At 41.8% G+C, this 24,627-nt stretch overlaps 1 protein-coding gene across 3 annotated transcripts in view; it reads right to left on the bottom strand.

Moving 5' to 3' along the window:
- SLC4A5 (solute carrier family 4 member 5) overlaps positions 1 to 24,627 on the bottom strand; it is a 274,330-nt gene that overhangs the window by 19,987 nt on the left and 229,716 nt on the right. For all 3 annotated transcript variants that reach the window (XM_075346132.1, XM_075346133.1, XM_075346131.1), the window contains one exon: positions 3,253 to 3,408. In XM_075346132.1, the coding sequence (XP_075202247.1) occupies positions 3,253 to 3,408 (156 nt within the window). The remainder of the gene's footprint in view (positions 1 to 3,252; positions 3,409 to 24,627) is intronic.

Below are 24,627 nucleotides of genomic sequence, written 5' to 3' on the forward strand. Positions count from 1 at the left end.
TGAGGAATGAACGAGGTGCATACGATGAATGTTTTACTGTTCAATCGCAATCGCACGTAGCTGTTACACAATGCAATGTACCTTACGATGCCGGATGTGCGTCACTTACGACGTGACCCCGCCGACACATTGTAAGATATATTGTAGTGTGTAAAGCGGGCTTAATAGACAAAGTTAAATATGAAACATATCCTTTGTATTTTAGGCACATAAATATATATATTTTTCATCTTTAATATTTTTAAATTAACAAAAAAGGAAAATGGGTCGATGCAAAAGTTCGGGCACCCTACATGGTTAGTACCTAGTAGTGCCCTCTTTGGCAAATATCACAGCTTGTAAACACTTTTTGTAGCCAGCCAAGAGACTTTCAATTCTTGTTTAAGGGATGGCTTCTACAAATGAATAATGACTTTTGCATCTGCCCATATTCCTTTTTTGTTCATTTAAAAATGTAAAATCTGAATAAATATGTTTAGCTTAGAAAAAAGACGTCTCAGAGGAGATCTCATTTATATGTATAAATACATGTGAGGTCAATATAAAGGACTGGCACATGACTTATTACTTCCAAAGACAATACTAAGGACCAGGGGGCATACACTGCGAGTGGAAGAAAAGCGATTCCGACAGCTAAATAGGAAAGGGTTCTTTACAGTTAGAGCAGTCAGACTGTGGCATGCCCTACCACAAGAGGTAGTAATGGCAGATACTATAAGGCTATGTGCGCACTTTCAGTTTTCACCTGCGTTTCAGGTGCGTTTAGGATCAGTTTTAAACTGCAGCGTTTTTGTGCCCAAATGCATGCTTTTTGTTTTTCCATTAAAGACAATGAGAATTCATGATTTCTTGTCCGCACTTTGCGTTTCCAAACGCATCTCAAAATTTGCATAAGTTTGGTCAAAAACCATGCGTTCAGAAAAGGACCCTGTCAATTGTTTTTGCCATTTGTGGTGCTTTTTGTTAACATTGAAGTCAATGAGAAGTAGCAAAAAGCAAGAAATATCCAAATTCCTGCGTTTTACCTGCTTTTTCATTGCAGAAAACATGCGTTTTGGACTACCAAAACGCATGCTTTTTGAACATCAAAATAATGATTTGATATGTCCCTTTACACACACACATAATCCGACAATTAAATTTAAGAATAATATGCATTTATTGCTATTTTACCGATAAAATGTATATTAACGCTATCATTTTATTAAATATATCTTTTTCCATTATTTTTCCCATTAATATAGATTTGTCCCTTTTTTTCTCTTTTTTCATTCTGTTTGACTATTTAATCTTTATTTAGCAGTGTCTTGATGTTCAAAACGCATCTGTGAAAACGCATGTGGAAACGCATGGAAAAAGCGCTAAAAACGCATCTAAAACGTGGTAAATACGCATGCGTTTTCTGCGCTAAATTTCTGGAAAAGGCAACTTTGGCTAAATCAATTAAGGCTAAAACGTGCGTTTACAACTGCATGTAGGACGACGGAAAGTGCGCACATAGCCTTACAGCTTTTAAGAAAGGGCTGAATGATTTCCTCAGTGCACACAACATTGTTGGTTATAAATGATTTAGGGACAAAATGTAGAATTGGTGGAGGAGGGTTGAACTAGATGGACCCAGGTCTTTTTCAACCTATGTAGCTATGTAACTATGAAAATATATTTGGTGCAGCTTTCTGCTGCTGTGTGTCACTGTAAGAATTGTACTCCAATCAGAGGCTGGAGTACATAGCTGTTGTAAATTACACCACTTTTTAGGCATAAATTGTGATAAATTTGTCAGCCACACTCCTCCACGCCCCATGTCAGCTAAATTCAACATACTATTCAAAAAGGTAACAGAGCGGACTGTGTACCAAAAGTTGCCAAATTTATGTGCAGTTATGATATAGTCATGCAACAAATGTTATGACATTGCAAGCAGTTTTGCACTAGAAAACTGGCAAACATTGTTTGATGAATTGGGGCCATAGTATCCGGCTTTCTGTTGGTTCCAGTCTGACCAGCAGGCAGACACCGTTGAAAACAGTGGACCGTGGGCCACATTGTTGGTCTCATACTGTATATAGGAGGCTATGTGAGGGCTCATACTGTATATATGAGGCTATGAAATGGCTCATATTGTATATAGAAAGCTATGTGAGGGCTCATACTGTATATAAGAGGCTATGTGGGGCTCACACTGTATATGGAAAGCTATGTGAGGGCTCATACTGTGTATAGGAGGCTATATGAGGGTTCATACTGTATATAGAAAGCTATGTGAGGGCTCATACTGTATATAGGAGGCTATGTGGGGCTCATACTGTATATAGGAGGCTATGTGGGGCTCATACTGTATATAGGAGGCTATGTGGTGCTCATACTATATATAGGAGGCTATGTGGGGCTCATACTGTATATAGGAGGCTATGTGGGAATCATACTGTATATAGGAGGCTATGTGAGGCTCATAATGTATTTTGAAATGTACAGCATGTGAGGGCTCATGTTTTATTTAAGAAGCTATTTAGGGGTTTATACTGTATATTGGAGGCTATGTGAGAGCTCATATTGTGTATAGGAGGATATGTGAGGCTCATAATATATTTAGAAGGAGGCTGTCTGCGGGCTCAGAATGTATATAGGAGAATATGTGGGGACTCACACTGTATATAGAAGGGGTATGTGGGGGCCCATACTGTGTATCGATGGGCTATGTGGGGGCTCATGCTGTATATAAGGAGCTTTGTGTGAGCTTATACTGCATATAGAGAGCCTATGTGGAGGGCTAATACTGAATATAGGAACTATGTGGGGGCTTATACTGTATGTAAGGGGCTGTATAGGGGCTCATACTCTTTATAGGAGGACTTTGTGTGGGCTCATGTATACAGGGGGGTCTTAGTGAGGGCTCATGCTATATGTAGGGACCTATGTGTGGGATCATGCTATATATAGGAGGCTATGTGTGGCCTCATACTGTATATGGGTGGATATCAGCATACTTAATTCTGCTCAATATTAAGTGATACAATTAATATTAACCCCTTCACCCCCGGGTGATTTTCCATTTTAGTTTTTGGGATATATTATTAATATTGAGAATTAATTTCAGTCTATTGGTTCGGCCTCTCACACCAGTCACGGCCCCTCAGGAAAATTAATTTCCCACCCCTGTGATAGCCCATAGATGATAAGTAGGTCCCTAAAGATATCTAATTCTGTGTATATGTGAGAGTGTACATACTGTAAGTACCACAGCTTTCTTACCTCATCACTATCCACGTCATCTTTTCCTTTCTTCTTTTTGCTCTTGTCTTCTTCCTTTTTCTTTTCCTTTTCTGGTAATATATCATCCAACCAGGCAAGGTCATGTTGGCTGAACACCCAGTCCAGCATCTTCCTCACCATCATTAAGCCAAGGATCTGGGAAGAAACAGGAAACAGAACCCGAGCTAGGACTAAAGTATTGTATTATACATGACATGTACAAAGGTACAGTCTTATATTTCATGTGAGTTGATCATGTTATACACACAAAATGCGCCTCTTAATCATTGATTTCAGGTTTTCCATTCAGGCCCATTGCCCCGGCTTAAAAAAATCCTGCCTCTCGTCATGCTACATTTACTAACATTTCTGAGAGAAAGGATTGTTCTAAAAACCTCACCGATACCGATACACCGATAGTGTATGGAGATGGACATACTGCCCATGTTCCCCCTTGAAGAAATCAGTGTTATTGTAATGCGTAGTGTGAAGGGTGACATGTGTCAATAATGATGAAGTGTATTTTGATTGACCGTAGGGAAAGACAGAGTTAATATTTGACATTAGCCCAGAGTGGGAGGGGCTAGAGTGAGGGAACAAGGATGGTTTCCAATCAGGAGGGCAGATAGGGTCCAGTTCGCAATAGTGGCAGACCTAAGGTCTGACTTGTGAGCAGAGTCGCATGACAGAGGATATCGAGATCCTGAAGACAGAGTTTACCGAGATACAGAGCGAATCGCTGCAGATGGGTCCTGTTACAGGGCGCCAAGCAGTACAGCCCCGAGTTTAAAACTCAAAGGTAATGGGCCAGTACAGAAACATCAGGTTGGAGTGAGTGCCGCAGATCGGAATTCTCCAAGTGACAGCAATCCAGGTGCTAAGTTTGGCCATATCAACAAATAAATTCTTTAAATAGGAAGACTCTGGCAGTGTAGCCTCCAGTCGAGGTGCCTGTTCCCAGAGCATTACCACCCCCAGGCCTGGAGGCTCATGTGGGAAGTGATGGCAGGCGGCTGCCTTGAGCCCCTATGGTTCCTTAGAGGAAAACTGCCGGAGGTAGCGGCCAACACAGCTATTGTGTATGTGGCCCAGGGCGTGTGAAGAGGGGTCACGGCTACACCACCCACCTGCAGAAGTAGCTGGCACACAGAAAAGGTTCATCAGATGTAATAATTGTAATGTGTATGTTGTAAATGGCCACCAGGTGGCAATGAGGTTTAGTGACGGCTGTCCTGGCACCTAGGTAGGCAGCACAAGGGTTAAGTGAAAGGAGCAGTATAGTGTATAAATAATTGCCAGTTGCGAATGTTACCGTATCCCACAATGCACTGCGGCACTGTCAGTTGTGCAGCCGCATTTCACGCCCACACCATAGCCATGGTAACCAGGGACAACAGTGCAGGCGGAACCCAAATTGTGTGCCGAGGAAGCACAATTCTGTTCCCAGTCTAACATTGTGCTACCCATACCACATCCAGGTATAATGAAGTCACGGAGCAGTAAGGAGGCGTGGCCGAGATATATTGGAAAGCGCAAACAGTGGGACATGTCTACTGCTCCTGCCAGTACCACTAAGCATAGACAGATGTTCATGTCACCGCACTCCCAATGCGATAGCTTCGGGCCTATATCTAGTAGTGTATAAATAGGACAAGATGTAGAAGGCGGGGAGGAGAGTTTCCAGTAGGAGATAGAGAGAACAAGCCCAAGTCTACTTTAATTAAAGTCTATAGAAAGAGTCAACCTGGCTGCACTAACGTACTGTGATGGAGAGGTGCTCAGAAGGAAAATAGTAGTCCAATGGAAAAGCGAGCTTCGGCACACTCAGATAAGAAAATATGAGACAACATTTTTTTTCTCTCTGCAGAGGCGATTCATCTTTTTCAGCCCCCAAAATTTCCATTTTCCGCTGGGATAACTGCCAAGGTATCATTCAACTACCACGTTTTGATCCAATTGATCAATTTAATGTATGGTCTATGTCCTTATATACCCTTGTTAGCATTACCTTGATAAAAGCTCTATGAGCTGAAACGTCGGTTTAATTGAAAAACTTTTTTTGCCTTGCAATAAAATCACCTGCAGAGAAATTTTTTTTTTGTCTCATATTTTCTTCAGAATACACCTTTCCCGTATTAGGTCAATTAGGAACCAAAATTATTTATATTTGCCAAATGCCAGAATAATGAGAGAGGATGTTTTAAGGCATTTTTATTATTTTCTGCAGTCAAAAATTTCCATCCATTTCATTAGTATTTGGTGCCATTACCCTGAAACTGTGTGATTTGAGTCAAACATTTTGAATATCGGTTACGATTATGTTTTGCCAGAGTGATTTGTGGCTTGTCTCTTTAATAAGTAGAGTCCGGACAAGTCCGTTTTTGAGGGTCCGGATGCCCCTCGTAGAAAGGGGGGTACTGTCATGATTATCTCTTGCCATGGAGTGATTTGTGACGGTTCTGCTATTTGAGCTTTCTCCCTACTCTGAAGACTAATATTAAATGTACAGTACTCTGCTTTCTGTACTCTGCGCAGCAAGGGTTAATGTCAGTTTTCTCTAAGTTGCTTAATTGGAGCTTAGCTGCAGCCTTTTGTGGCCACTACCCTCCTCCTTAAAAAGGTCCATCATCCACCTCTTCCTTGTGGTTGATAGAATCTCTTTCTACCAAGTCCTGCCATGGAGAGAGGGCATTGTTTGCAGCCGCTCGTACATTTCTTGCTGTACGCTTGCTGCTGCTGCTGCTGCTGTTGTGGAGCTACCCTTTGTCTTGTATTTATTCCCTGCTTTGGTTTTTCCCCTTTACCATTAGTTGTCTTATACCTCTGTGTTTGGGTGCAGTATGTGAGTTTTATTTTTCCCCCGTTTGTCTATTTTCTGTGGGCTACCATTCTGATCCTGGTCCTCTGGGTGAGGGGGAGAGAGGGTACTAGATTAGGGCTGGTTCAGAGCAGGGCCAGGGTGGCAGCCCAAATGTCCTCCACTTCAGAGGCAATTCTGGGATTAGGGATACCTAGGGACCCCCTAACCCAAGGGTCAGTCCAGGAGTAGTGATGGGCAAACCCCCTGATGTTCGGGAGCCTTGCCTGAACGTTTTGTAAAGATCGAGGTTCAGGTTCTTAGATAAGGCCAACTTGCATCTGAGCACGGAACTTTGACTTTACAGTTCTGGTATGGGGCAGGGGGCCTGTAAAATAAAGCATATTGTGAATAATAAACATTGTCATTATACTTACCGCTCCTGCGACGCATCCTGCAGACTCTGTCTCCCTGCTGCTTCTGCTTCCGTGTCTGATCATTGCTGTGTTAGAAAAAACAAGGATCCAGCATCATGGAGAATGGATGAATAAAACTTGCTTTTATTGGAATTCGTTAAAAACAGATATTCAATCCAGTGGGCACAGAGGCACAAGTACTGTAGCGGGTTATCCAACGCGTTTCGACCAGAGAGTCTTATTCATGGCATGTGATTTACCCCAAACTAATCCTGTATAAAAAGGTACACATTACACGTCATTGGCAGAACTAAGTGCTTGATTAAAACTAAAACCAAACAGGTGTGTGTTCCCATGCAATAGGGACACATAGGACAGGAGTAAAAACATGTATGTAGGAAACCGCAATTGAAGGATAAATACATACGTATATATACAGATCATAAAGTACATTACAAAGGATTAAATTTGTCATGAAAAAATATATATGCAATTAATCTGATTGAATGAAAGAAAAAAAAAAATTGTGTGTATTAAACTGCATGCACTACTTCAATAAAGTATAAGCACCATATAAATTCCCTAAGGAATACATGAATTTGATTAAATAGCTACGAAAAAAAAATAAAAAATTTGCATTCAAACGCTTTAGTGATGTAAAGGACATTAAAAGTAGCAATGTAGATCGCTCCTTGATGATGTTGTATTGGAACACAAGGTGTAATCTTTGTAGTAAAATATGAAGAAATAGTAAACTATTTGATGTATAAATACTGTAATATTAAAGGGAAAACTAATCATTGTATTAAATGGACACAAAAAAGAAGAAAATGTTGTCCAGAAATAAATGGACGTAGACATCCGATGAATTGTCAAAACATGAAAAAGAAAAAAATTCATATCATATGAGTGTGGAAATTCACTGAAAAAAACACACAAAAAAATGTTTTCTCTTTCTCCTTTCCCTTTTTTTTTTTTCTTCCTTTCTTCCTTTCCTCTTTCCCTTTCTTTCTCCCTTTCTTTTCCTTCTCTCTTCCTTCCCTTTCCTTTTCCTTTCCTTTTTCTTTCTTTTTTTCTCTTTTTCATATCATATGAGTGTGGAAATTCACTGAAAAAACACCCCATGAAATAAAATATAATTATAATCTATAAGTAGCTGAAAAAAGATAAACTATTAGAATTAAGACCGGAAGAATGATTATTTAAGAGTATTGTAGGATCAAGTCCTGCCGGGTGTTCAGACCATGCGGTATTCTTGTACCAAGCCTGAAAATCCAAAAGGACTCTCTATTGAGGAGTTTTCTCCTATGATCTCCTCCTCTAGCTGGCTTGATGACTCTTTCAATACCCATGAATGTAAGGGAGTCCGTGCATCTTTTGTGTGCACTAACAAAATGCCGTGAGACGGCTGAACTATTGGAAGCATTGACATTTAGAGTGTCAGAGAGATGCCGCCTGATTTTATTTTTAACGGACTCCCAGTACATCCTATGTACTGGATCTTGCACGAAGTACATTCAATCAAATAAATCACAAAAGATGTATTGCAATTGATGTAATTTTCAATATTGTATGTAGAGCCTGTGTGGGTAGAAATAAATGTTTTGCTGATTTTAGCATATTTGCATGCTGTACAATGGTTGTGGCCACAGCGATAAAATCCTTTGCAGGAAAGCCAATTTTTGTTTATCGTCGAGCCAGTAACCACACGCGGGGAAAGAATTTTTGCAAGACTAACCGCACGTTTAGCAAAAAATTGATTTCACGTTGTTCCAGTATGTTGAAAAGATTTTTGTCTTGATGAAGTAATGGTATATGTTTTTTTAATGATTTTGACTATATCATTATATTGAGGAGAGTAGGTAGTGCTGAACGTGATTTCTGTTGGAACCGCCAGTTCCCTGCTTTTTTTTATTTTTCAACAAGTCGGCTCTGTCTATGTTATGTACAATCTTGCAAGCTCTTTCTAGGCACCAGTTGGAATAACCCCGGTTTTTTAATTTATTGACAGTTTTATTGCATTCCTGCGGAAAGAGATCAGAAACGGAACAATTTCTTTTGGCTCTAATCAGTTCCTCCACAGGAATGTTTTTTATTGTATTTGCCGGAAGGCATGAACTGGCCAGCAACAGTGAATTACAGTCAGTGTCTTTACTATATGGCATAGTGTCTATACGATTCTGATTCCCCACCAATGTAACATCAAGATAATGAATTTTTTGAGAATTGATATGATACGTAAATTTGAGATTAAAGGGGTTGTTATTGATGTAATCAATGAATTCTGGAATTTTCTGTAAATTAACAGTAGATCATCTATGTATCTGGTATAAAAAATAATATGATCAGAAAAAAAATTGTTGAAAGAATCAAAAATATAAATCTCCTCAAAAACCACCACAACAATATTAGCTAAAGAAGGGGAACATTTCCCCCCCATACTAACGCCACACTTCTGTAAATAAAATTCTTTATTAAAAGAAAAATAGTTGTGGGTTAAAAGAAAATTAACTGCTGTCACAATGTAATCCTGAATGTCAGATGGATATGAACTGTGCTTGGAAAGGAAAGATTCTAAACATTCCAGTGCTACATGGTGGAGGATGGAAGGGTATAGACTCACTATGTCACATGTGATCCAAGTGTAATCAGACTGCCAAGTGTGGGAATCAAGATTGTACAGGAGAGCCTTGGTATCCCTCAGAAATCCTTGAAGTTCTTTAACAAGAGGCTGTAAATAGTGATCCACCCAGGATCCCAGTTTTTCCCCCAATGATCCAATGCCCGAAATGATGGGCCTAAAAGGGGGGGAGGGGGGGAGAACCCCCTTGTGGATTTTAGGAAGGGCATGGTAAATAGGGATCACTGGGAAGTCCACTTTTAAAAAATCGAACACTTTTTGCGTGAAAATTCCACGTGTAAGCCCATCCTCTAGTAACCTGTCAATTTTATTTTTAAACAAAAAAGTAGGATCTCCCTTAAGATGGATATAAGTATTTGTATCTTGTAATATTTCATTATTCAATTTAATATACAGTCGTAAATCCAAAATGACAATTCCCCCCCCCCTTATCCGCTTCTCTAAAGACTAAGGTGTTATTGTCTTTTAGAGTGTCCAATGCGATTTTTTTTTCAGCTGGTGTCAAATTACAAGAAGCTGTTGCATGAACCTGGTCCAAATGTACCAGATCATGCTCAATTCTTTCCTGAAAAATGTCCAATAAGAGAGAAAGAGAAAAAAAAAAATTATTTTTTTTTTGTGTTTTTTCAGTGAATTTCCACACTCCTATGATATAAATTTTTTTTTTCTTTTTCATGTTTTGACAATTCATTGGATGTCTACGTCCATTTATTTTTGGACAACATTTTCTTCTTTTTTGTGTCCATTTAATACAATGACTAGTTTTCCCTTTAATATTACAGTATTTGTACAACTATTTATACATCAAATAGTTTACCATTTCTTCATATTTTACTACAAAGATTACACCTTGTGTTCCAATACAACATCATCAAGGATCGATCTACATTGCTACTTTTAATGTCTTTTACATCACTAAAGCGTTTGAATGCAAATTTTTTATTTTTTTTTCGTAGCTATTTAATCAAATTCATGTATTCCTTAGGGAATTTATATGGTGCTTATACTTTATTGAAGTAATGCATGCAGTTTAATACACACATTTTTTTTTTCTTTCATTCAATCAGATTAATTGCATATATAATAATAATAATAATCTTTATTTCTATAGCGCCAACATATTCCGTAGCGCTTTACAATTCAGGAGGATCATATACAAACAAGTAACAGTTATAGAAATACAATATTTAGAGGGGAAAAAAAAATACAACCCTGCTCGTGAGAGCTTACAATCTACAATGAGATGGGGGGAGAGGCAAGGTTCAAGTGCTTATTTACAATGACAATCCAACCATCTCACGGAAATGGGGCTGGATAATGGTTTCCTGGACCAGTGGGCCCGAGCCTTGAGATGCCTTTGGGTGCCATGGAGTTTGATGTGGAGCTATGTTGTGAGAGGTTGTAGAGGGACTATGTGAATCGAATCTGATTAGGGAGTGTGATAGGCCGCCCTAAAAAGATGCGTCTTTAGGGTGCGTCTGAAGCTGAGTAAGTTGTGATTTGTCCTAACTTCTTGGGGTAGAGCGTTCCAGAGGGTTGGTGCAGCTCGGAAGAAGTCTTGGATCCGGGAGTGGGAGGTTCGAATTAGTGTGGATGTTAGTCGAAAGTCGCTTGCAGAGCGTAGAGAACGGGTGGACTGATAGACAGAGAGGAGGGTGGAGATGTAGGGGGGTGCTGCACTGTGGAGAGCTTTGTGGGTGAGAACAAGCAGTTTGAATTGGATCCTATGATATATGGGCAGCCAGTGCAATGACTGGCACAGAGCAGAGGCATCCGAGTAGCGGTTAGCCAGATAGGTGACCCGGGCTGCTGCATTAAGGATTGACTGTAGAGGAGAGAGTCTAGTTAGGGGGAGACCAATTAATAGAGAGTTACAGTAGTCCAAGCGAGAGTGGATCAGGGCCACGGTGAGGGTTTTTGTCGTTTCCATTGTGAGAAAGGGGCGGATTCTAGAGATGTTCTTGAGGTGCAAGCGGCAGGTGCGGGCAAGAGATTGTATGTGGGAGGTGAAGGAAAGATCAGTGTCAAGTATAACCCCCAGGCAGCGGGCTTGTGGCCTAGGACTTATCGTTGTGCCACACACAGAGAGGGAGATGTCAGGTTGAGGAAAGTTGGAAGATGGAGGGAAAAGAAGAAGTTCAGTTTTGGAAAGGTTAAGTTTCAGATAGAGAGCAGACATGACATTGCAAACTGCAGTCAGGCAGTCACTGGTGTTCTGTAGTACAGCGGGGGTGAGCTCAGGGGAGGAGGTGTATAGCTGTGTGTCATCAGCATAAAGATGGTACTGAAAGCCAAATCTGCTGATGGTCTGACCAATTGGGGCAGTGTAGAGGGAGAAAAGAAGAGGGCCAAGGACTGAGCCTTGAGGGACCCCAACAGTGAGAGGAAGAGGAGAAGATGTGGAGCCAGCAAATGATACACTGAATGAGCGGCCAGAAAGATAGGAAGAGAACCAGGAAAGAACAGTGTCCTTTAGGCCGATAGAGTGGAGCATAGAGAGAAGGAGATGGTGGTCAACAGTGTCAAAGGCAGCAGAAAGGTCAAGAAGAATAAGCAGAGAGTGGTCACCGTTACGTTTTGCTGTCAATAGGTCATTGGTCACTTTGACAAGGGCAGTTTCTGTTGAGTGTAAAGGGCGGAAGCCAGACTGTAAAGGATCTAGAAGAGAGTGAGAGGAGAGGTAGCGGGTGAGGCGAGAGTAGACCAGGCGCTCCAAGAGTTTAGAGATGAAGGAGAGATTGGAGACTGGTCTGTAGTTGCTTGTGCAGGACGGATCAAGAGAAGGTTTTTTTAATAATGGAGTAATGATAGAGTGTTTGAGGGAGGAGGGGAAGATACCCGAAGAGAGAGAGAGATTGAAGATTTTAGTTAGGTGAGTGGCGACAACCGGAGAGAGGGACTGGAGTAGAGGTGTGGGGAAGGGATCAGTAGGGCAAGTTGTAGGACGAGAGGAGGATAGGAGCCTGGAGACTTCCTCCTCTGTGACTGGGTCAAATGTGGAAAGTGAGCTGGATGGAATATGGGGAGGGATGGGATTCACAGGGCTTGGTGGCTGGGAGCTGATCTCTTGGCGGATGTTTTCTATTTTCTCTGTGAAATACGAGGCCAGGTCATCAGCATGAAGGGCTGTGACAGGGGTCTGTACTTTGGGACTGAGGAGGGAGTGAAAGGTGTCAAAGAGTTTTTTTGGATTGTTGGCAAGTGAGGAAACAAGGTTGGTGAAGTAGGTCTGTTTGGCGAGGTGAAGGGAATAGTTATAGGTCCTTAACATGAACTTGTAGTGGATGAAGTTTTCTGGTGTGCGGGTTTTCCTCCATAGGCGTTCGGCGCTCCTGGAGCATCGCTGGAGAAATCGAGTTTGTGATGTGAGCCAGGGCTGTTTTACTCTGTGTTTGGTCTTTCTGAGGGTGAGGGGCGCTACTTGGTCTAGCGTAGTCCTGAGTGTGTCATTGTAGTGCTTTACAGCCAGATCAGGACAGGAAAGTGAGGATATAGGGGACAGTGATGTGTGTAAAGAGTCTGAAAGTGTCTGAGAATCGATGGCCTGTAGGTTTCTGAATGTGTGATTGGTGGGAGTGTGCTGGGGCGGACGAGGGTTTGTGAGCTTGAAGGAGAGGATGTTGTGGTCAGAGAGGGGAAGAGGTGAGTTGTCAAAGTGAGAGATTGAGCAGAGGCGGATAAAGACCAGGTCAAGGGTGTTACCATCTTCATGTGTCTCAGAGGATGAGAGCTGTGAGAGGCCAAGGGAGGTGGTGAGAGATAGAAGCTGGGATGCAGAAGGGGAGGAGGGGCTGTTCATGGGGATGTTAAAGTCTCCTAGGATCAGGGTTGGTAACTCTGAGGACATGAAGTGTGACAGCCAGGCTGAAAAGTGGTCAAGGAACTGGGTGGGTGAGCCTGGTGGACGGTATATGACAGCTACTCTGAGGGGAAGGGGATGGAAGAGCCTGATGGTGTGAACCTCAAAGGATGGGAATGAGAGTGATGGAGCTGGGGGGATGACCTGGAAGGTGCACTGTGGGGACAGGAGTAAGCCGACTCCACCACCATGTCTGTTTCCAGGTCTTGGTGAATGGGAAAAGTGTAAGCCACCATGAGAGATGGCAGCAGGGGAAGTACATATATATTTTTTCATGACAAATTTAATCCTTTGTAATGTACTTTATGATCTGTATATATACGTATGTATTTATCCTTCAATTGCGGTTTCCTACATACATGATTTTACTCCTGTCCTATGTGTCCCTATTGCATGGGAACACACACCTGTTTGGTTTTAGTTTTAATCAAGCACTTGGCTCTGCCAATGACGTGTAATGTGTACCTTTTTATACAGGATTAGTTTGGGGTAAATCACATGCCATGAATAAGACTCTCTGGTCGAAACGCGTTGGGAACCTGCTACAGTACTTGTGCCTCTGTGCCCACTGGATTGAACATCTGTTTTTAACGAATTCCAATAAAAGCAAGTTTTATCCATCCATTCTCCATGATGCTGGATCCTTGTTTTTTCTAATGTTGCCTTCCGCCCGGGCCAGGGCGTTCCTTGCATCGGTGTGGAGTCCCGGAGTGAAGAAGGGTGAGCTGACAACGTCTCTTTGTTTGATCATTGCTGTGCCCCCGGGTTACATGACCTTCCATGAAGTCATAGCCATGTGACCAGTCTGGTGTGAATGTTGTACAGACATTGGGTTACAGACTGGTCACATGGCTATGATATCACGGAAGGTCCTGTGACTAGAGATGAGCGTTGTTCGAATCGAACCGTTCGCCAATTTCAAATTCCTGCAGTGATCGGACGGGAGTCTGCACAGAAGTGTGTAGTTTTTTTTTTGTGGATGAAGTATGCTGAGCCTTGTAGTTTTGCTCCCCCTGTCTCTCCCTCCAGCGTACAGTCCTGGATGGAGGATGCTGAGCCTTGTAGTTCTGCAGCTGCTGTCTGCTCTCCTCCATACACTAGTGGATGAAGTATGCTGAGCCTTGCAGTTCTGTTCCCCCTGCCTCTCCCTCCAGCATACGGTCCTGGATGGAGGATGCTGAGCCTTGTAGTTCTGCAGCTGCTGTCTGCTCTTCTGCTTACACTAGTGGAGAGTGAAGAACATATTGAAGAAGGAAATGACATCAGACCTTTTTTTTTTTCAACAATCTTTAAAAACGCATAAAAACGCAGTGAGCAAAACGCAGCCAAAAACGCAAAAAAACACATTTTTTGATGCGTTTTGTAAGATGCTGCTTCTTTGTGGGAAAAAATGCACAAAAATGCAGCGTCAAAAAAATGCAGTGTGTGAACTTACCGTAAGCGTTTCTATGACTATAAACGCAGCTATAAACGCAAGGGGTGGGTAGTTCAATCACGTGTACAGGAAGAAGATTCCTTGTGTTGGTAAACACAGAAGAGTGGATCCTCCCAGTACCGCGACCCCTGCTTCCACCTCCCATCCGGCGCCATGTCCAGACAGGAGGTGGAAACAGCTGCGAAATCAAAAGTGAACAGTAGAAAAAAATATCATATTCACCTGTCTGCAGACTCCTGGGACACATGGCCGATGGCCGCAGGACTTGGGGTGATCAGCTGATGCGGTCACCTGATGGCATCAGCTGATCGTATAAGTCCAGCGATGAGGCCGGCTTTTTACCGCCCAGCCAGCTTAAACTATCAGCTGATGCTGTCAGGTGACCACATCAGCTGATTACTGCCGGGTCCTGCAGTGATCGGATGGGAGTCTGCCAGAAGTGTGTAGTTTTTTTTTCTATTGATGTATCAGCTGATTGTATAAATGTCTTTTATACAATCAGCTGATGTGTCATGTGATTCAGGTCCTTGAACACCTGACACATCATCTGATCGCTTTGCCTTTCAGAAAACCAATCAGATGATATTTGATCCGGATTGGACATCGCGGGACCCTCGACCCAGGACTACAGCACAGTGGGGGGGGGTTCTTTAGTTCAATAAAGATGGAGTCACTAATTGTGTTGTGTTTTATTTCTAATAAAAAAAACAACACACAGCAAAATATTTTTATCTTTACTAGAAAATCATGGTGGCCATGTCTATTTTGGTGTGACACCATGAATTTCGGGCTTAGTACCATCTGAGAATACAAAGCTGGTATTAACCCCTTTATTACCCAGTGAGCCACCGCCATCACAGCCGCTGGACGAGCCGGATAAAGTGCCTGGAAATGGTGCTAAGAAACATTGCGCCATTTCCAGGGGTGACTGTGGGCTGCCGAGAATCCCAGCCCCCAGCTGCCTGGCTTTACCTGACTGGGGATCAAAATAAGGCGGGAGCCCACGCATTTTTTTTAAATAAAAAAAAATAATGGGCTTCCCTGTATTTTGATTGCCAGCCAAGGTAACGCCAGGCAGATGTGAGTGGCATCCCATAGCTTTCTGCTTTATCTGCTCTGAGAATCAAAAATACCTCGGAGTGCTACGTCATTTTTTTAAGGATTTATTTTTACAGTACTGTGATGTCAGGCAATCAAAATACAGGGAAGCCCATTTTTTTTAGTTATTTAAATAAATAATTAAAAAAAAAGAAAAAAAGTGGGCTCCCGCTGCATTTTTTGTATTGGTAGCTAAGGGGAATCCAAGCAGCTACTGGCTGCTAACCCCCACTGCTTGGTGTTACCTTCACTGGCAATGGAAAATCCAGGGAAGCATTTTTCATTTTTTTTTTAAGTTTTTTGCCAAAAAACAAACAAAAAAAAATGCTGTGGGCTTTGCTATATTTTTGTATGTTAACAAGGTACAGCAGGCAGGTACGGCTGCCCCCAACCCCCAGCTGCCTATTTGTACCCGGCTGGGAACTAAAAATATAGGGAAGCCCTTTTTTTAATTATTTCATGAATTTCATGAAATAATTAAAGAAAAAAAAACAAAATGACATGGGCTTTGCCCCATTTTTGTGTCCAGCCAGGTACAACTAGGCAGCTGGGGATTGGAATCCATAGCACAGGTTGGCCCAAGCTTTCTGGGCCTCTCCACTGCGAATTGCAGTCCGCAGCCGCCTCAGAAAAGGGTGCTTTCATAGAAGCGCCATCTTCTGGGGCTATATCCAACTCTTTCAGCGGCCCTGATTCTGGGTGGATCACTGGGTAATAAGGGGTTAATACTAGCTTTGTTTTACTAGCTAGTATTAAGCCAGAGATTCTTAATGTCAGGCAAGTTTGACCTGGCCATTAAGAATCTCCAATAAAGGGTTAAAAAAACGACACCACACAGAGAAAAAATACTTTAAATAGAAATAAATACACAGACACACTTAGAGACTCCATGTTTATTACTCCCTCTCACCCCTCCACGATCCTGGGCTTCTTTCTCCTTCAACCCATGTAGCTCTGCTACATCAGACAGCACAGGGGAGGAAGACGCTGCTCCTTCCCCGTGCAGTCTAATCACTCAATGAGTGAGCAGAGGCTGCGAGTTGGTAAGCGGAGACGTCACCACTGCCACCGTTGCAATAGTAACCTGACAGGCGGGTTACTATAGCAAAGGTGGTCTCTGATCACCTGATTCCCAGCGCCGCTATTCACCGGCTGGGGCAACCAGTCCCTGCATGTGGGCTGAATCTGTAAAGAGTGCCGACATGCAGGAACAGGGAGCCAAGCATGTGCCCGAGTATCTCGCCGGTACTCGCTGAGTATACTGAGTACGGAGATGCTCGGGCGACATGCACTGACAGGACCTAGCATGACGTCATAGCCATGTGACCAGTCTGTAGCCAATGAGATAACACACGTGACTGGTCACATGCTATGACATCACGGAAAGGTCCTATCATCAGTGCTGGTTACCGGGAGGACACAGCAATGATCGGAAGGCGAAGCGGTGGGAGACAGAGTCTGCAGGATGCGTCGCGGGACCTGTAAGTATAATGGCAATGTTATTATTAACTGTATGTGTATATGTATAATGTGTTTGTATGTGTTTGTGTTTGCCTGCCATTGTTTTCAATGGGGTTCCAAGGTGTTCGTTGAACGTTCGACGAACACACCCGCCGTTCGACGAACCAAACTCGAACACTAGGGGAGTGGCTCATCTCTACCTGTGACCCATGAAATATCAACATTCACACCAGACTAGTCACATGGCTATGACATCATGGAAGGTCCTGTAAGTCAGATGTAGCAGAGCTGAAGATGCTCGCCTGCCTTTGGACTATGTTGGAGGGTTTTTTTATGAGTAATAAAGATGGAATCCTAAATGTCTTCTGTTTTATTTCTAATAAAATATTTTTTTTCTCTGTTGTTGTTGTTTTATTTTACTGTTAAAATAACAATCACAGATGCTGTCACAGAGTGGGCGTCTGTGATTGGATGCTGGAGTAACCTGAAACCAGTCCATACATTCTAGCATCTAGAATGTATGGGCAGATTCCAGGTTACTCCAACAGCCAATCCCAGAAACCCATTCTGCGTGACAGTGTCTGTGATTGGCTGTTGGAGTATTTTTGATTCTCAGCGCAGATGAAGCAGACTACGGGCTGCCACCCCCATTTGCCTGGCTTTACTTCGGCTGGCAATCAAAATACAGGAAACCCATTAATTTTTTCTAATTATTTAAAAAAATAATTAAAAAAAATGCATGAGCTCCTGCCATATTTTGATCGCCAGTCAGGTAAAGCCAGGCAGCTCAAAGCTGGGATTCTCAGCCTGGTAAGGCCCAAGCGTTCTGGGCCCCCCCACACTAAAAACCACAGCCCACATCCACCCCTGAAAATGGTGCATTGTTTCCTAGCGCCATTTTCAGGAGCTTTACCCGGCTCATCCATTAGCCCAGATGGCGGTGGCACGCTGGGTATTCTCAGCTTGTACTAAGCCCAAAATTCATGGTGTCATGCCAAATTAGACATGTCCACCATGAATTTCTAGTAAACAGTAAAAAAAACCAGAACACAGAATTTTTTTTTATTAGAAATAAAGCAAAAAAAAAAAAACATTTAGAGACTCCATCTTTATTATAAAAAAACTCATTAGTCCGACGTAGTACACAGGTACAGCAATATCAGCTCTGTTTCATCGCTCTGCAGACAAGTGTCTCTACAGAGCGTGAAGCAGGGAGAGCAATGTCAGCTCTGCTTCATCACTGTACAGTAGTGTAATGACAAATTTTTTTTTTTATGAAACCATGTGCAATCGAGGAACTTTTATGGGTAATTTAAGAATAAGTATTGCTTTTTTTGTTTTTTAAAAAAAGTTCCCCCTTTCATTCAAATGAAATAAGGCAAAAATTATTTTTTCGCCCTAAAAAAGGACATGCAATTTTGCATTATTGAAACGATAATAGTAATAATTAGGCAACTTTTATTATTCGTTTTTATAACAAATACAGTATAAAACAGTTAATTATAAGTACAATATGTTTCCTAGCGCCATTTTCAGGAGCTTTACCCGGCTCGTCCATTAGCCCAGATGGCGGTGGCACGCTGGGTAATAAAGGAGTTAATACCAACTTTGTATTCTCAGCTGGTACTAAGCCCAAAATTCATGGTGTCATGCCAAATTAGACATGTCCACCATGAATTTCTAGTAAACAGTAAAAAAAAAACAGAACACAGAAATTTTTTTTATTAGAAATAAAGCAAAAAAACCCCAAACATTTAGAGACTCCATCTTTATTATAAAAAAACTCCTTAGTCTGACGTAGTACACAGGTACAGAAATATCAGCTCTGTTTCATCGCTCTGTAGAGACAAGTGTCTCTACAGAGCGTGAAGCAGGGAGAGCAATGTCAGCTCTGCTTCATCACTGTACAGTAGTGTAATGATAATTTTTTTTTTTATGAAACCATGTGCAATCGAGGAACTTTTATGGGTAATTTAAGAATAAGTATTGCTTTTTTTGTTTTTTTAAAAAAAGTTCCCCCTCATTCAAATGAAATAAGGCAAAAATTATTTTTTCCCCCCAAAAAAGGACATGCAATTTTGCATTATTGAAATGATAATAGTAATAATTAAGCAACTTTTTTTTATTCATTTTTATAACAAATACGGTATAAAACAGTTAATTATAAGTACAATATGTACAAAAGAAGTGTTTAAAAATTATTATTTCCTATGAATTTTAGATTCAAAAATTCAATTTTTTTCGATTTCGCATGTAGTTCCTCCATCAGTTTTACAGCACATTCAGCATTTTGGTTAGATCTGGGAATGTCAATTAATGACTCCTCGACCAACCAGTGTGCCTTAAAACACTTAATTGCCTTCTTGCACTTTCTCTTGGTGAGTGAGGTTAACAGTTCATTGAAGGACGCTTCATTATAGTGTTGCGACTGGAACCAGGCATTTCCCCATTCATAGCAGATGAAGTCGCATGCTATACCGAGAACGCTGCGCCACTCTGGTATCAGAAAAAATGCTATAACAGCATATACAGCTTGCGAGTTCCATCTTGCCATGTTCAGGTTTGGGAGTTTCTTCCAACTGATTCGAGGCCAACGTGATGTTGTTTTGTAAGACAATATGCCTGACATAGTTCATATAAGAACTTGAAATCATCTCGCCATCCAGGATTCTCGCCTGTGTTGACATCATCTGTTGCAACTTGGTGGTAATCAATCTGAAATGAGGCATAGTTTTCTGTTAATTTGTCAATGAAGAAATAATTGAGTTCTGGTTTCTTCGTTGACTCTGGAATAAGGAAATTCATGACGTGCTTTAGTAGGAGGTCGAGTACATGGTGTTGACAGCCAATGTATTGTGGCTTATGAGAGCCCTTTCTCAAGACATCACCCTGTATCAGCATTACAATCCCGTTCAAACGACCAGTATTTACTGCTGTCGTGTCGCAGATTATCATGCAAATATTTTCCCAAGCGTTGTATTCATCAATTAGCTGATGTAGTTCCTTGTAACTAGCCGTGGCAGAACCATTCTCACATTTCAGAATACTGAGTTTGATTTTGGTTGTGGTATTTTTCAGCAGAACTACTTGATACTCTTCCCCTTGGATTCTTTTACCATCGAAGTGGAAACAATAGGGATCTTTGCTTTGAAGTTTTTTAAAAATTTTGGTTTTCATTTTCTGTCCTTCTGAGATTATTCGTCTCTAGAACAACTTAGAAAGATATTTTCTTTATAGATCAAAAACAATATTATATTAAGATTTTTATATTGATTAAAATATTAATGAATATGTTAATCAATATAATCTCTATGTTTTACCTTTGATTGATCTTTACTTGAAGAAACTATTATGGTCAAAATATCGTATTAAATTCCTCAAACAAATTATGATATTTGTCTCACTTTCTTTTTATATCTTTCACTGAACTACCAGACCTACCCCTGTACGCACTCTTTCATATCAACATTTACTTTCTTATTTTTTTTCCCAATATTACTTAGAAATCTATAAACATTTACACTATTTATTTTTTACGATAATTTTATCACTTATTCACTTCATATACACTTTTTAAATTAAAAAACTTATTCACAGTAAAATTCACTTTCTAGTATCCAAGATGGCTGCCTGACTCCAAATGTACCACATGCTTTTCAATTCTTTCAGCTCTTCTTATAGCACATGTTTGTAAGGCTAGATCTAACTTTTAAAGAAAACGTTAAATATAAATTTTTAATGGGTAACAATTAAAAATGTCATTTTTTCACTAGATTATTCTTATTCTAGATGTTCTAAATTATTCGTGAATGTTCTAAATCATTCCAGAATCTTCAAAAAATTAAAACACGAAAAATCGTTTTTTTGAAAATTTTGAAATGAAAAAGAGGGGGAACTTTTTTGAATATTTTACAAATTTGATGATACTAATGTCATTTGAATGCAATTGTTCCTCGAATGTAAGGGGTTTCATTTTCGTTTTGCAAAATTTTTAAAATAGTCATCACACTAATTTACAGACAAGCATCTATACAGAGCGAGAAGCAGAGAGACCAATATCAGCTCTGCTTCATCCCTCTGTACAAACATGATGTCATGGAAGCTCCTTTAGACAGTGGTGGTTACCCAGGGGCACAGCAATAATCGGATGCAGAAGTGGCCTGGAGACAGAGTCTGCAGGACACGTCACGGGACCTGTAAGTATAATCAGAATGTTTTTTAATATTATCCTTTTTTATTTTACAGCCCATGGACCCGAACTGTAATACGAGCTTCCCAGGAAAGCTCGTGTTCGGGATCATGTGCACGAAGACTATGTGCTTGTTACGAACCATGAACTTTACATCACTATCCAGGAGCCCTTATCCCTGTTATCTCCATTCCAGCCCGTGACATCACCATCCACCCCGATATTTTTTAAGTCCACATGGCTCAGGCAACAGCTTTTGCTCAACTGATACAGATTCTTTCGCAGGATGTCACAGATCTGCAAACCCAGGTGGTGCAACAGCTGCAACATATCTCAGGTCTGCTGGTCGCAGTTCAAGCCTAGTCACAGCCGGAGCACAAGATATCCCTACCAGATAGGTGTTCTGGGAGGAGGGAAACATTTCTTACGTTCAGGGAAGTTTGCAAACTTTATTTTAAGCTTTGCCCTTGTACCTCAAGGGAGTGAGGAACAGTTTGTGGGGAACACTGTCTCTTTGTTGCAGGTAGATCCCCAGTACTGGCCTTCTCTCTGCCGACCGACTCTCAGTCGTTGCAGTCGGTGGACAAATTCTTTGCGGCATTGGCTCTTGTATATGGTGACCCTCAATGGATCTCTCTGGCAGAGTCTAAACTTCGTAAGATCCAACGGGGTACATGGCTGGCTGAGGAATACTGCTCAGAGTTTTGTAGATGGGCCACTGACACCCAATGGAATGACCCTGCTTTTAGGTATAATTTTGTTTAGGGTTTGTCAGCTAGGCTTCGAGACTGTCTAGTCCAGTATTCTGCTCCGGAGTTGATGGAGGCCGCCATGGCCTTGGCTATACGGGTAGATAGACACCTCAGGGAGAGACTCGCCATGACCCGGTCGCCTATGGTTCTCCCTAGGGAAGGGATTCCACAGGTGGTTTATGGCAAGCCTATGCAGCTGGGGTGTGCTGCTCTCCATGCAAGGTCTCCTGCGGTTCACTGTGGTACTGGGTCATGCTTCTATTGCGGAAATAAGAGTCATTACATTGGGGCCTGTCCATTGAGACCCACACAAATTACATGTTGTGATAAGCCGCACCCCCTAGAGGGAAGCGACCAGGTTGTGTATATTTCCTCCATTTACACATCTCAGTTCACCATAAAGGCTGATGTGGTTATTGATGAATGATGATGATGAATTGATGACTGAGACGGTTTCTGTCCTTGTGGACAGCAGCGCAGGTGCTAACTTGGTGGATTCTTGCTTCGCTCACACTTGGGGTGTGACTTGTAGTGCATTAGCGAGATCCATCCCTATCCAGGCCATTGATTCAGCCCCCCTCAGCCAGAAGCAGTTTACTCAGGCTGTACATGGTATAAACTTGTGTGTAGGTTCTCTTCATAATGAGCATCTATCCTGTTATGTATTCAAGGGTTTGCCCACTCCCATTGTTTTGAGCCTTCCTTGGTTGAAAAAACATAACTCAGTGACTGATTGGCAGTCAGGGGAAGTAGTCAGCTGAAGCAGTTCTTGTGGAAGCAAGTGGCTGGGTGCTACCATCTCTGCTGTCCTTATAAAAGACATATCCCCCGACCGCTAGCGGTGACTACAGAACTTATTAAAAGGGACTATGTGTTACCCCCATCCTTGGGGAAAGGTTAAACCCCAGTGCTCTACTTGTACAGGTGGTCAAGTTTCCACTAGGTGTCAGGTACCAGAGGGGAGTGTGTTGAAGAGACGGCAAGACACCTCTGTCGTTGGTTTTTCCTCTGCTACAAGACACGTGCATGGAAATAAATGTCAAGGTCCGGACCTGTGTATGTATGAATATGGCTGTCCATTGAAAACATCAGGTGGAGGAGTGCATCTGGGCCTCCAGGCTCAAGGTTTATTGGTCTGTTTAGATTGTTGAAGTTTATTAATCCTACAGCCATTTGGCTGAAGCTACCCCCAGTACTTAAAGCTTATAAATGTATTTCCCAGAGGATTGGGTGTCATCAGAGAAGAAAGCTTGTATTTTGTCTTGTCTTTTTAATAAGTCGAGTCTAGACAAGTCCGGTTTTGAGGGTTCGGAGGCCCCATGTTAAAGGGGGGTACTGTCATGATTATCTCTCGCCATGGAGTAATTTGTGACGGTTCTACTATTTAAGCTTCTCACTACTCTGGAGGCTATTATTAATTAATTAATATGTACTCTGTTTTCCATTGGAGCCGCTGCAGCCTTTTGTGGCTACTACCTTCCTTCTTAAAAAGGCCCATCATCCACCTCTGCCTTTCTGCTGATAGAATCTCTTTATCTAAGGTCCTGCCGTGGAGAGAGAGGGAGTCGTTTGCAGCTGCTGGTGCAAGTGTTGCCGTATGCTTGCTGTTGTTGTGAAGCTACCCTTTGTCTTGTATTTTCTTCCCGCTTTGGTTTTTCCACTTTACCATTAATTGTCTTAGTCACACTGCACCCAAAGACAGAGGTATGAGTTTTGGTTTTTCCCCGTTAATCTATTTTCTATGAGGCTACCACTCTGATCCTGGTCCTCCCCTGGGGTGGGGGGAGAAGGGGTACTAGATCAGGGTTGGTTAGGAGCAGGGCCAGGGTGGCAGCCCAGACATCCTCACCTTAAGAGGTAATTCTGGGATTAGGGATAGCTAGGGCCCCCCTAGCCTAAGCGTCTAGAAGCCCTTAACCCTGTTACCTACATTCTGTCTTGTGACAATATCCTTCCACAAGCTTTTCACAATAGTTGATAGGGAATTGGGCCCATTCCTCCTGACAGAACTGGTGTAACTGGGCCATGTTTATAGGTTTCCTTGCTTGCACCTGCCTTTTTAGCTTTGCCCATAAATTTTCAATAGGATAGCAATTATGGCTTTACAATCTCCACTCCAAAGCATTGACTTTATCCTTAAGCCACTTTGTAACTAGTATGGCAGTATGCTTTGGGTCACTGTCTGTTTAGAAGACCCGTTTCCTCCCAAGCTTTAAATTTCTGGCTGATGTCTTGAGATTTTTGCTTCAGTATTGCCACAAAATCTTTTTTTCTCATGATGTCATCTATTTTATGAAGTTCACCATCCCCTCCTGTAGCAAAACAATCCCACAACATGATACTGCCACCCCTGTGTTTCGCAGTTCGGATGGTGTTTTTAAGCTCCAAAGCTTCTCCCCTTTTCCTCCAAACGTAAAGATGGTCGTTATGGCCAAACAGTTCAGGTTTAGTTTTGTCAGACCACAGGACATGTCTCCAAAAATTAAGGTTTTTGTTCCCTGTGTACATTTGCAAACTTTAATCTGTCTTTTCTAAGTTTCTTTTGGAGGAAAAGCTTCTTCATGGCAGTGTGGCCTTTCAGCCCATGTTGATACAGTACTTGTTGCACTGTGGATAATGACACAATCTTACCAGCTATCGCCAGCATCTTTACAAGGTCTTTTGCTTTTGTTCTTGGGTTGATGTGCACATGTCTGACCAAAGCACGTTCATCTCTGGCACACAGAA

The sequence above is a fragment of the Anomaloglossus baeobatrachus genome, chromosome 4 (assembly GCF_048569485.1).
Source record: "Anomaloglossus baeobatrachus isolate aAnoBae1 chromosome 4, aAnoBae1.hap1, whole genome shotgun sequence".
In the NCBI taxonomy this organism is placed as follows: domain Eukaryota; kingdom Metazoa; phylum Chordata; class Amphibia; order Anura; family Aromobatidae; genus Anomaloglossus; species Anomaloglossus baeobatrachus.